At 31.1% G+C, this 13,105-nt stretch overlaps 1 protein-coding gene across 1 annotated transcript in view; it reads left to right on the top strand.

Annotated features, from left to right (window-relative positions):
- Nucleotides 1-13,105, top strand: part of LOC106677045 (GRIP and coiled-coil domain-containing protein 2) — a 37,946-nt gene that overhangs the window by 4,165 nt on the left and 20,676 nt on the right. Inside the window, exons 4-10 of the mRNA XM_067050402.1 lie at nucleotides 1,354-1,501; nucleotides 1,600-5,141; nucleotides 5,227-5,307; nucleotides 7,715-7,946; nucleotides 10,138-10,232; nucleotides 10,794-10,937; nucleotides 12,844-13,022. Coding sequence (XP_066906503.1) covers nucleotides 1,354-1,501; nucleotides 1,600-5,141; nucleotides 5,227-5,307; nucleotides 7,715-7,946; nucleotides 10,138-10,232; nucleotides 10,794-10,937; nucleotides 12,844-13,022 — 4,421 coding nt within the window. The remainder of the gene's footprint in view (nucleotides 1-1,353; nucleotides 1,502-1,599; nucleotides 5,142-5,226; nucleotides 5,308-7,714; nucleotides 7,947-10,137; nucleotides 10,233-10,793; nucleotides 10,938-12,843; nucleotides 13,023-13,105) is intronic.

Genomic DNA, 13,105 nt, shown 5'->3' with positions numbered 1-13,105 from the left:
TATTGGTTATTTTTTATTTTCATATGTACTTTTATTAAATTTATTACTTTATATTATATACATATGATAGTCTCAAAATAAACTAGCGTAAAACAAAATAATAATAGAACCAACAATGGCTATAATGAAATGAAATGAAAAAATATTTTTATTCTGGGACAAAAGTTTCTTAAGAATAAATACATGGTTCACAATTTATGATTAATTGTCTGGCAAATATTTACAGAGTTGCATTATATAGGTTAAAATTACAAATTAGTGTGGTAACCAATATTATGGCCATATATACTGAGGATCTGAGAGTAATGTTTTCTTACATTGAATTTAACACGTTTTTAACCTAAATTTTTAAAAGTTTTTATTTTTAATCAATGATGTAATCACCCTTATTATCAACAACTTTGACTATGTTACTATGTTTTTGAAACTCAAAAAGCATGGAATGCTGCTGGTATTTAATGAATGGATGAAGATAGAGTGAGGAGATCAACGATTCAAGTAGGTTTTTTGTTTTAAAGACTTAAAATAGGAAAAAAAACCTAGGAGGTATTGCCTTCAGGAAGTTGGATAAACCCACTTCAACTCGGTATTCCAACAGGAGAAACCTGAAGATAAATCTTATGAAGTATGAATACATCTCTAGACCAGCAGATAGCCCTCCGTTGACCAGAATCAGAAAAATTGATTCTGTAAAGTGGCTCTTCTAGTAGATCAATTTTATCGAAAAAGTTGCTGTCACATCCCAGGAATAGTATGCCTTAAATATGTAATTTCAGTTTCGTAGAACTATTTGTTTTTGAGCTAGGCTTAAAATACATAGACACACTTACCATTTTGCGAGACTTGGGTATTTGGACTCAGGGGACCTCAAAATGTGTATTTCTGCCGAAAACTCGAATTCAAAATTTTGCACGATCTTAATATTTTTCCTTACTCTATGTTCCATATCTTCTTTGAAATCAGTTCAGCCATTTTCTTGTGAAAATCGAACAAAAAACCATAACAGACTGTCAAGAGTTTAAAAGTATTTTGTTCTTATAAATATAAAACATTTGTTTTAACTTGTGCTGGAAGGGTGTCAATCCTTTATTGTAATTTTTTGGAAAAATAAAAAAAAATAAAAAGACCGTTGGGGTGTGATACCTAGATAGTATGACACTCCAGTTCTCAAATGGTGTTTTAAGATTTGTAAAGACACGTTACATGAGCACCTTATAGCATAAATAGATGTGCTTTACCTCTTATGCTTCAAAACTACTGAATTTTCAATTTTGATAGAAATGTGCTTGATGACCAATTCAATTATACCGATCAAAATAAACGAAGTCCTTTATTTTAATTCATTTTTTACAGATAGATGACTTGAAGAAAGAAAAAAGAATTTACTTTGAAGAGCTGAAATCAAAAAAAAATTTTGAAAGTGAAGTCGAAAATTGTAGAAGCGAGTATAAAAAACTCCTTAAAGAAAATGAAGAACTTATTTCTTCGTCAGAGGACACAAGTAAGTTATTATATTTAATAAAATATATATTTTTTCATGTCCAGTTTCATAGTTCACATTTTGTCATTATTAAATCTATTAATTATCATGTTTTATAGTTTTCAAAATGAAGAAAGAACATGAAGAGTTGAAAAAACGTAATGAAACATTAAAGCAGCTCTGTAATAACATTCAAGTGGAAAAGTCAGAAATGGAAAAGAATTTAAATGCAAGTATCAAAAAGTTAAACCAATTTGAAGAAAATCAAAATTTATTGAATTCCATTCTCTCAAAAAAGTATAATAGGGTTGTTGATGAATTCAGGAATTGGGCTGGGATTATAGATTCCAAAGAGGATTCTTTTGCAAAAGTGCAACTATTAGAAATGGAAAATGAAACATTAAAATCAGAAAAAGACAAATTGAATATTTCTAATCAATCATTGACGAAAGATAAGGAAAACATGGAACTAGAAATGGTGGAGCTTAATGATAGAATAAAGAAAATATGTATTGAACTAGATGCAGCCAATGCTGACAGGGATAAAATGTTGAACAATTTAGAAAAGGTTAGTTTGGAAACGAAGCGCCTCATTGAAAATTCGGAAGTTTTAACTCAAGAACTTGGAATATTAAAAGAAGAAAGGGCTTCGATGGAGCATTCAATAAATGTTTTAAATAATGAAAAACAATCTTTACTTAAAATTGTTTCTGATAAGCAGGCAGATTTAGATCAGCTGGCTTCGCAACTTGAGAGTCTCGAGCAGGAAAAGATGAATTCTTCAATGAATAATCCACAAGAGGCCAACTTAGTGAATCTAGATGATAATACTACACAAACTAACAATTCCATACACGAAGATAGTTTGGAAAAAGAAAGATCAGTTAACATTGAGCTTCTTTCACTTCAGAATGACTTAAAAGCATTCTCAGCCGAAATCGAAAGTTACAAAGTAATCGTGAAAGAATCTGAGGCAAAGTTACAAGAAGCATTGGGATCTATATCTGAGAAAGAATACTTATTAAAAAGTCAGGAACAAAATATTATCGAGCTAACGTCTAAAGTCAATCAACTGGAATCCTTACAGGTTGCTATTGCCAAGAGCTTATCAGAGACAAGGGAGCAGTTGGTGATAGCCTTGGAGAAGATAGAGGATATCGACAGGATGAAAGACGATTTGCAACAGGAATGTCTATTAAAAGACGAAGAATTCTTAGTGGCCTGCCACAAGTTAGAAGTTAAGGAATGTTTTATCAAGGACATTATTGATAGAATGGAAGGGCTAAGGCTGGAGTTGAATAGTGTTCACAAAATTGACAGCTTAGAGGAAGAATTCGATACGGAAAATTCAGGGCCTGAAGATTACATTAAGGGTTTGAAAAAGTGCATGGATGCTATAACATGCAAGATGTATCACAACTACAGGAAGGAAATTGAAAGTTTAAAAGAGATAATAAATGAATACCAGGAGAACAACGAAGCGTTAGCGATTGACAACAATAAATTGAGCAAACAAGCAAAGGATTTGTTGAATGAACAGGCTAATTTCGATAGCGGCTTAGTCCTCAAATTGAAAACGTTTAAGGAAAATCTCCTGCATCAGTTAAAAGAAAAACAGGTGGTCATAGCCAATTTAGAAAAAGATGTAAGTTTGTTAAAGGATCAACTGGAAGAAAAAGATAACCTAAATCAAAGGGTTGAAGCAGATAAAAATGATTTAAAATGTATTCATGATAAAATGGTCTCCGACACTTCTCTAGAAATCAAAACATTGTCAGAAAAGCTATATGACATAGAAATGCGCTACGGTGAAAGCATGTCTTCTTCTTTTGCTAACAATGAGTTGATAATTAATCTCAAAGACAAAATAAATGAACTCAACAGTTTTATAGTAACTCTAGAAAATCGTTTAGAAGATAGTAACATGAAACATTCACACCTTACTGGTGTCATTCACAGTCTAAATTCAAAGTTGGAGAAGGAAAATAAAGAATTAAAAAATCTCATTTTGAATATGAACTCAGAGTTGTTAGAGGGTATAAACGAAGTGACAGCTGCTATTCCCACTGATGAAGTTGACTTCAAGAAAGGATTCAGCGAAATAGAACTGTATCATTCATTGATGGGATGTTTGTCAAAAGAATTGGATAGGCTGAAGGCTTGTCAAAATTTGGCAAAAGAAGATATTGATAATCAACTGTCCATACTACATGAAGAAAAGAGTAATTTATCTGGCGAGGTTACAATGATGACAAGAAAAATAGAAGAACTCCAGTCCAATATATCAAGCCTCGAAAAGAATAATTCACAACTTACTAGTGTCATTGACAGTTTAAATTCAAAGTTGGATAAGGAAAATAAAGAATTAAAAAATATTATTTTGAATATGAACTCTGCGTTGTTAGAGGATTTAAACGAAGTGACAACTGCAGTTCCCTCTGATGAAGTCGACATCAAGAAAGGATTCAGCAAACTAGAACTCCATCGTTCCTTAATAGGATGTTTGTCAAAAGAGTTAGATAGGCTAAAGGCATGTGAAAATTTGGCAAAAGAAGAAATTAAAAATCAAATTTCTATGCTGAATGAAGAAAAGAGTAATTTATCCAGTGAGGTTACAATGATGACTAGAAAAATAGAAGAACTCCAGTCCAATATATCGAGCCTCGAAAAGAATAATTCACATCTTGCTGGTGTCATTGACAGTTTAAATTCAAAGTTAGAAAAAAAAAATAAAGAATTAAAAAATATTATTTTGAATATGAACTCTGCATTGTTAGAGGATTTAAACGAAGTGACAGCTGCAATTTCCACTGATAAAGTCGACATCAAAAAAGGATTCAGCGAAATAGAAATCCATTGTTCATTAATAGAATGCTTGTCAAAAGAGTTGGACAGGCTGAAAGCTAGTGAAAACTTGTTAAAAGAAGAAATTAACAAGCAAATTTCTGTTCTAAATGAAGAAAAGAGTAATTTATCTGGCGATGTTACAATGATGGCAAGGAAAAGGGAAGAACTCCAGTCCAATATATCGAACCTTGAGAAGACTCTTTCTGTTTTAGTCAAAATTTGTTTGAAAAAAGAAGTCCCTCTCAGATCAGAGGAACTTGAACAAATCATAGAGCTTCTTCCAAATAATATGATAGAAATTTCAGATGATTTAAAAGTATTAAATAGCATCCAATCAGATCTGGAAAGTAATGAAAATAAAATTGTAGGTTTAGAATCTTTGTTACAAAAGAAAGAGGCTTTTATTGAAACTGAACTCGGAAAAAAAGATTCAGTAATCGCTAACTTAAAAGAAGAAATAAATTCTTTGAAAGATAAGGTCGATCAGGTTTCCAATTTGAACGACTCCCTTAATTCAGATTTATCAAATTTTAAAGAAAACTTGGAAAGATTAAGGTCTGAATATAATTGTGAAAAGGATGTCCTCTTAGACAAGAACAATAAAATACAGAATGAATTGAAAGATTGCAAGGAGCTCCTAGATTTTAAAAGCCTAGAGCTGCGGGAGAACAACAGGATATGGGCTGGAAGATTCTCATCTCTGAAGGTAGCGCTCATTGGTCTCAACAAGACGAGGAAGGAAATTAAGAATCAGTTTCAGTCTATAGAATCTTCTTTTAACTCATTTCTAAATGGAATCAAAGAACCTCTGCAGGTCAGATATTTATTAACTTTATTATCACTGGTTATATTTTTTGTCCATTATATGTATTTTTAATATAGATTTATTTTCTGTTTAGGAAAAGGTTGATTTGGTTGTTCAGAATGCAGTGGCCGCCTCCAAAGCAGAACTGATTAGAGAAATGCATCAAATGAATCAAGTATGTTTATAAAATATTTTTATATAAAATGAACATATGTTTATTTGAATGAGGAGAGGATGGTTGAGGGTGTGGTCAGTAAAGAATACAAAGAAGTAGAAACCTATATATTAATGCCAACATTTCATTTTTTGAACATATATTTACACACTAGATTTTCTTTTTCATATTCATATTTCATTCCTACTTTTAGCTTATGTAAATTTATATTTTATTTCTTTAAACCTGTTATTTTATTTACATATATTTTATATATGTATAAATAGTTGACCATAAAAATTGATATATAAGAAGATGATCAGGGTTGCGGTCAAAAGAGAAACAAAAATAGTTTACAACTATTTATTTTCCGACGTTTCGCCCCACTTTGCAGGGCTTTATCAGGGCTAAAAAGATACAAAATGATACAATGATAAGAATAAAAACAAGTAACAATGGCAAGAGTAAAATTTCTTTATAAAAATACGTAAAATATAAAGCTAAAAAAAGTACAGGAGATGCACATAAAACAAAAATAATACGGGAAAGGGAAAAAAAAAAAAAAAAAATTATAGAGATAAAATAAACGTCATAAAAGAATAATAAAAATAAAAACAAAAAATAAATAATAATAATGATATAAAATGATAATAAATGAGCAAAGAACAAGTCAGGACAACCTACCTGTTCAAAGGAATCGGTTGAACAGAAAGAAACAATGAAGCGGAAGCGTGGAGGAGTGGGGAGGAGGTAGCTGTTCAACCGATTGCTTTGAACAGGTAGGTTGTCCTGACTTGTTCTTTGCTCATTTATTATCATTTTATATCATTATTATTATTTATTTTTTATGTTTTTATTTTTATTATTCTTTTATGACGTTTATTTTATCTCTATAATTTTTTTTTTTTTTTTTCCTTTCCCGTATTGTTTTTGTTTTATGTGCATCTCCTGTACTTTTTTGGCTTTATATTTTATGTATTTTTATAAAGAAATTTTACTCTTGCCATTGTTACTTGTTTTTATTCTTATCATTGTATCTTTTTAGCCCTGATGAAACCCTGCAAAGTGGGGCAAAACGTCGAAAAATAAATAGTTGTAAACTATTTTTGTTTCTCTTTTGACCCCAACCCTGACCATCTTATATATTTATATATATGTTTTCTTTCTCACTTTTTTCATAAATTTGATTTTAAATCATTTTCATTTTGTGTATATATTTACTCTCTAGATTTTCTTTTTCATATTCATATTTCATTCCTACTTTTGGCTTATGTAAATTTATATTTTATTTCTTTAATCCTGTTATTTTACTTAGATATTTAATTAATTACATATTTGTGTTCTTTCTCACTTTTTTTATAATTTTCATTTTGCACATATGTTTATTTACTGGATTTTCATATGTATATCATTTGATTGTTCTTTCCTCTTTCTTAATTTTAATATTACTTATCCTCATATAGCCTTTATCTTCTTATAATACTTAGACTATACATTCTCTTTCAACGCAATTTATGTATCTATATTGTCTGTAATTTTCTTATTATTGTGTAATTCCTTTTAATCATTGTGGTTATATTTTTTTCCCTTTCTCTGATGAAGGCTTGAAATCATGGCCGAAATGTTGGCTCTAATAAATAAGTTTTTACTTTTTTTATTTTTTATTTACAAGACTGAAAAGATAGGAAACTGCACGTTGGTTCTGCCTATTACAACATGTACTAGACAAACTGTCCAAACTTACAATCCATTACAAACGACTGATCTGCATTACTATAATAAGGCCTATCTGGACATATGGAGTTGAGCTTTTGGGCTCCACTGAACCTTCAAATTCCTCTCGTATCCAATCCTTACAGTCCAAAAATCCTTCATAAAAGTCTAAATACTTCTTACTTTGTCACAAATAAAATCATACATAAAGACCTTAATGTTCCATATGTAACCAATCTAGCCCCGAATCAGGTATCAATCCTTCCATTATAAATTCCCTAACCACCCAAACCCACTAGTTTCTAACCTTGCTTCCTCTTCCATTCCTTACAATCCCCTTAAAAGAAGATGTCCCCGAGACCTTCTAATGTAGAATGTTATTAGAGTGCTACCAATGGATAGTTTCTCTAGAAGCCTGTATCATACCATTATGATCTTACATAAAATTTACTAGATGTATTTTTATGGAAATACAATTGTAAATTTCAATAAATAAATTTTTAAAAAAATTCTGATGTGGAATCTTCACCGGATCTATCCATTTTAGAGATCCCACATTCCAAAAAAAGCATTTCCTATAAATAAAAATACAGTAATAAGAAGTATTGCCTCAGTAAAAAAATAAATATGTTGTTGCTCCAAAACCAGCAAGGATTAATTTCAACACTGTTCAACTTTTATAAGTAATATTTCTTTCTACATATTTTTTTTTCAGGCACTTAAGGAGCGAGGGGAATTGATTTCAAAGCTGGAATTCACTATTACGGATTGTCACACCAAGATGAAGCAATTGACGTTAGTAAGTGAGAAGCTTCAGAGTGAGCTGGTACAAGTTAAAACTGAACTGCGTAGAGAAGAAGACGCAGTTAAAGAAAAAGACCAGCTGATCAAACAGCTGGAGGGTGAAATCGAGCAGTTGAAAGAAAGCCATGAGTCGACTGCTCAAGGTTTTTTTTTTTTTTAATAATTGTTATGATACATTAGTTGTTGACTGTGGATATTATACGAGGAGAAGATGGTGGGAGTGTGGTTAGTAGACAACAGAAATAAGTAAAACTTACTTTACTTATTTAATATTCTTTCATTATTTAGTCACGTTTTGGCCTGGATTTCAGGCCTTCATCAGGGATAAGTACAAAAAAAAAAAAAAAAGATAACAGACATAATGAATTACAATAAAAAATATTCATTTAGTCTCAACATGTCTACTACTACATTTTGGTTATTCACAAAGATAACTATAATGTTGAAAAGTTGCAGGCTATTCTGCCTTTGTCTAACGTTATTTTAGTCTATCAACCTATAAACCATAATTAAATAAGGAAAACCACTATGCACTTTCAATAGGCATTTATCATATTGTTAAATTACCTATTTCTTATCTAACTAATTTACTTTTTATAGTATTCAATTTAGACTTCCTATTATAACCTTATCACTCACTATATTACCTCTCGCTGAACGATTATCGATCATTGTCACAGAACTACAAGCAACATACCAGAAAATAACATGCCTCCCTGGGCCTACCAACGTCCAAATGGAAATCTCCGGCTATCTAAATACCGCAAACAAAATACAACAACGTCAAAATATCAAGAAATGTTTCGAGAACTACTACAAACTCTACCAGAACATACCGCTTTATATACAGATGGCTTAGTCAGATAACGCAACAGGATCCACCTTTGTGACACCAAACACAACCCATAAGAGAAAACTGCATCATCTCTCTAATATTTATGCCGCATAGCTGAATGCCATATCATCCGCCCTTTACTTTTGCATGACAAATATAGAAAATGACAATATAGCAGTAATATCGGACTCCATTAGTGCTCTTCAAGGACTAGATATAATGTGTTCGGCACACGAATTTTTTCATGATATTATTAAACAAATTATAATTACCAAGCTATATAATATTTCAAACCTCACAAAAGGGAGTACCACTGGTGCAGACCCACACACCTTAACAAAATTATAACTCTCTGAAACAACTAGACCTTACCAAAACCAACAACCAACAGGCGTTGATGACCAAGCTGTTGAATGCCCGTTCAAAACAAACAAACAAACTCACTTATCAACAATACATTGTATACTTATTGCTGAACAAATTTTGTGTTATGCCATTTGTATGAACTACACCTTCAACTGAAGGGCAGATGCTAGCTTATAGCGTATATACCGGATGCTATTTTTTCTCAAAACAAATGAAATAGACTTTTACCTAGCCTACCCTTCTTTTACCTAGGTACAGGTATAATCTGTCTGATTTAAACATTTTTACTTTAAAATTCAAAATTTTAGATTAAACTTTTGCCAAATTAATCGATATTATGTAGGTTAATAAATACGTATATGTATATATAGTTGGCTGTAAAAATTTAAATATAAGATGGTCAGGGTTGCGGTAAAAAAAAAGAACAAATAGTTTATATAGTCCGACGTTTTGCTCCACTTTGCAGGACTGTTCAACCTTTTGCTTTGAACAGCCCTGATGAAGCCCTGCAAAGTGGGGCAAAACGTCAGACATTAAAATAGTTATTAACTATTTGTTCTTTTTTTTTTTTACCACAACCCTGACCATCTTCTTATATTTAATGTTTAATTTTTAATTATGAGAGATAGTTGACCGTGGATGAAGTACGAGGAGAAGATGGTTGGGAGTGCGGTCAAAGAGAAACACAAATAAGTCGGTGTAATCTATTTTATTGTGCCAACGTTTCGGCTCGAGTTTCTAGCCTTCTTCAGGGTTAAGAACAGAACAAGATAATAACCACAGTAAGTATAGAAAATAAAAAAGAAATTTTTTCTATACTTACTGTGGTTGTTATCTTGTCCTGTTCTTAGCCCTGAAGAAGGCTAGAAACTCTAGCCGAAATGTTGGCACAATAAAATTGGTTACTCCAACTTATTTGTGTTTCTCTTTGACCGCACCATCTTCTCCTCGTAATGTTTAATTTTATTTTCATTCTTAAAAAGTGTAAATAATTTCTTCAAATGTTTTTAATGATATTTTGTGAAGGTGTTCCATTTATTCAATTTTTGAAATCTATCAAATCTATTGTACATAATTTACTTGCCATCCATATCAAAATCACATCATAGATAATTATCTCTCTGGTGTTTTAGATAATGATGTCCTGAGTACAAGTACAATAAGCAAGACTGAAGAACACTCTCGGCTTAAAGATGTTGAAGATAGCTTTGAGGATAGGTATATGAAGGTAAATCTTCTGCTTTCTTTTTATGCTTATTGCATTGTTGTATTTTGATTGATCAATTTCCTTGGTTCCTGATTGATTTCCTTCCCTAGCTCAATTGATCCTCGACCCTTGCTAAATAATAATTAGAAAAACTTTTGAAACATTTTAGTTTATATCTCCGATTCTAATTTGTTTAATTAGATCTGGTATGTGTTCTTTTGTGCAGTTTATAGAGCCCTAAAGCACTTCCAAATTTTTTGTTGATTGGTTGAGTCGTGTTGAAGTTATTTCTATTTTTTTTTATCATATATTTTAATTATGTCATGTTACTGCTGTAAACTAAATAGAAATAATAAGAAATTAATTTAATCATTAATCCAAAGTGTAAATAACTAAATATATTAATTGATATAAAAATTTCAATTTTATTAAATTAATCTATCTACATCCCTAAATTAATCAATTCCAAAGCATTGCTGGATCTGCTAGTCTAATATATATAAACCAAATTAAACTTTTTTTTCACTAAATTTATTAGTTTTTAAGCATTTTTAAAATAATTGGTACATGTTCTGTTGACAGCTTAAACTAATAGCAGTTAAACTCAAAAAGCGTGCTGCAGATTTAGGCCATAGTTTGGATTCAGAGAGGGTCAAATTTGCTACAGAGAAGACCGAATTGCAAGAGAAAATAGCCTCCATGTCAATGGCCGTAAAGAATGCTCAGGTATATTCAGTATAGTTCATTCAAATAATCTCATTTTATAGAAAAGTTTTATTTATTCTTTGATTTAGCTTTACCTCCTCATGGTAATAGATAAAAATATATTTCAAATATGGCTTCTAATAGATAACAATATATTTCTCATATCACTTCTTATTATTATTAGTTTACCCATGGAAGAACTCTTATATAAAATATATATCCCTCTTCTTAATATTGGGTTGTAAAATAAGTTCATAGTGTTTTTCAATATTTATATTTAATTCTCTCTGTTTTTATGAAATCATGTTTACATATTCTTAAAAAGGATTAGTTTAGGTGCTTTTATGCATCAGTTTCAACCGAGATTCCTTATCTTTTAGTGGTATTTTGCTTACCCAAAATGGAAGAGAAAAAAAACTCATTTTCATGATTTTTTTATTTCCGAGAAGGAAAATACACTGCACAGATGGTTAAACAAATTTCCAGTGTATATGGCGATGATAATTTAGTAGAAAGCATATCCTGTAAGTGGTTTGCTCGGTTCAGAACCGGAAATTTTGACTTAAAAGACGCATTACACTCAGATCGTCCTTTAACTGTTGCTGATGACCAAATTCAAGGATTTGTTACAGACAACACTTAGCATATCTCATGCAAGTGTTTCAAATCATTTGGGGGCTGCGGGATATGTTTCTCGAGTTGTTTTAGTGGTTCCTCACAATTTGACGGAATAGAATTTATTGGACCTCGTATCCATTAGTGATTCTCTCCTGAAACACAATGTTAAAGATCCGTTTTTCCTACCTACCCTATTCACCAGACCTTTCCCCAACAGATTTTCACTTATTTCGGGCCCTTCAAAACTATCTTAACGGGAAACACTTTAATCCATTCGAGAACTGCAAAACGCACAGGAGTTCGTTGTGCAAATATTTGAGAAGTTCTAGGAGGACAGAATCAAAAAATTCCCTGAAAGATGGCACAACATGTAATAGATAAAAATGGGTCATATATAATTGATTAAATATTTAATATTTACAAGAATCTGAAGTTTTTATTGAAATCACCAGTAAAAAATGCTACAACCTTATTTTACAACCCAATACATTTGAAGGATAAGGAATACTAAGGAAACAGTTTTATTTGTATAAAATATATAATATTATCGACCGAGTATATTCGATACCTACCATTAGTTGGTGAAGTGAATGGATCTTTTTTTTTTTTTTTTTATGACCCCTTTCCTAGTCATTTCTGACCCCTTTTATAACCATCACAGATAGATGCCTAGGGTTTGCCATCAATGTACAGGCAAAGCTAAGTGGCCCATCTAAAACATAGGATTGGAGAGAGAGAGAGAAAATAATTTTGGTTTTTTACCCATGAAATAAAATTCAATATTTTCTGTACAAAAAATGAACTCTGGTCTGTCAAACATCTTCCATTCTGATGAACTTTACCATCTTTCTGATAACTTCATGATCCCGCACTTGTAGAACTTCTGGTCCTTATCAAAAACTCAACCAAGTGCAATTTGTGGTCATTATTATTACTAAAATTTTTACCATTTAAAAAGTTTTGTAAACTTGAAAATAAATGATAATCAGATGTTGCAATATCAGGGTTATGTGAAAGATACATCATTTCCCAACCAAGCCCCAGTAATTTTATATATGTTGCTAAAGATGTGTGAGGTCTCACTGTCTCATGGTTGAACATGATTCCTTTTTGATTTGCCTGTGCTGGTCTATTCTCTTTGATTTTTTTCTCATATATTGTTGGGAGTAAACAAACTTTATTATTCGATTGCTTGGAAGCAGCTTAAAGTATACAACACCTTTATAATCTCATCTAATTTACAGCTTGATCTTTTTCTGGTGTAATCCAGTATTGTATTTTCATGAAAAACAGTTTTATTAATTTTCAGAAAATTCAAGAATTGTTTGATGAATCTCTTGATGAGAGAGACAAATTGAAGAAAGATAATGATCAGCTAAAGAATACTGTCGAAGAACTGAAGAAGAACGAATTAAGTTTAAATAGCAAAATTTCCACTCTAGAGGCGAGCAATCAAAATATCCCAGTAATGAAAAAGCACATTGATAGGTTAGTTCAGTTTGTAATTCTTAATCATTTAATTATATTTTTTATTATGTTGCATTTGTTGTTGACTGTGGATATTATGTGAG

The sequence above is a fragment of the Halyomorpha halys genome, unplaced genomic scaffold, assembly GCF_000696795.3.
Source record: "Halyomorpha halys isolate HHAL.00 unplaced genomic scaffold, Hhal_1.1 Scaffold85.1, whole genome shotgun sequence".
Classification (NCBI taxonomy): domain Eukaryota; kingdom Metazoa; phylum Arthropoda; class Insecta; order Hemiptera; family Pentatomidae; genus Halyomorpha; species Halyomorpha halys.
This window is presented reverse-complemented; position numbering and strand designations above follow the sequence as displayed.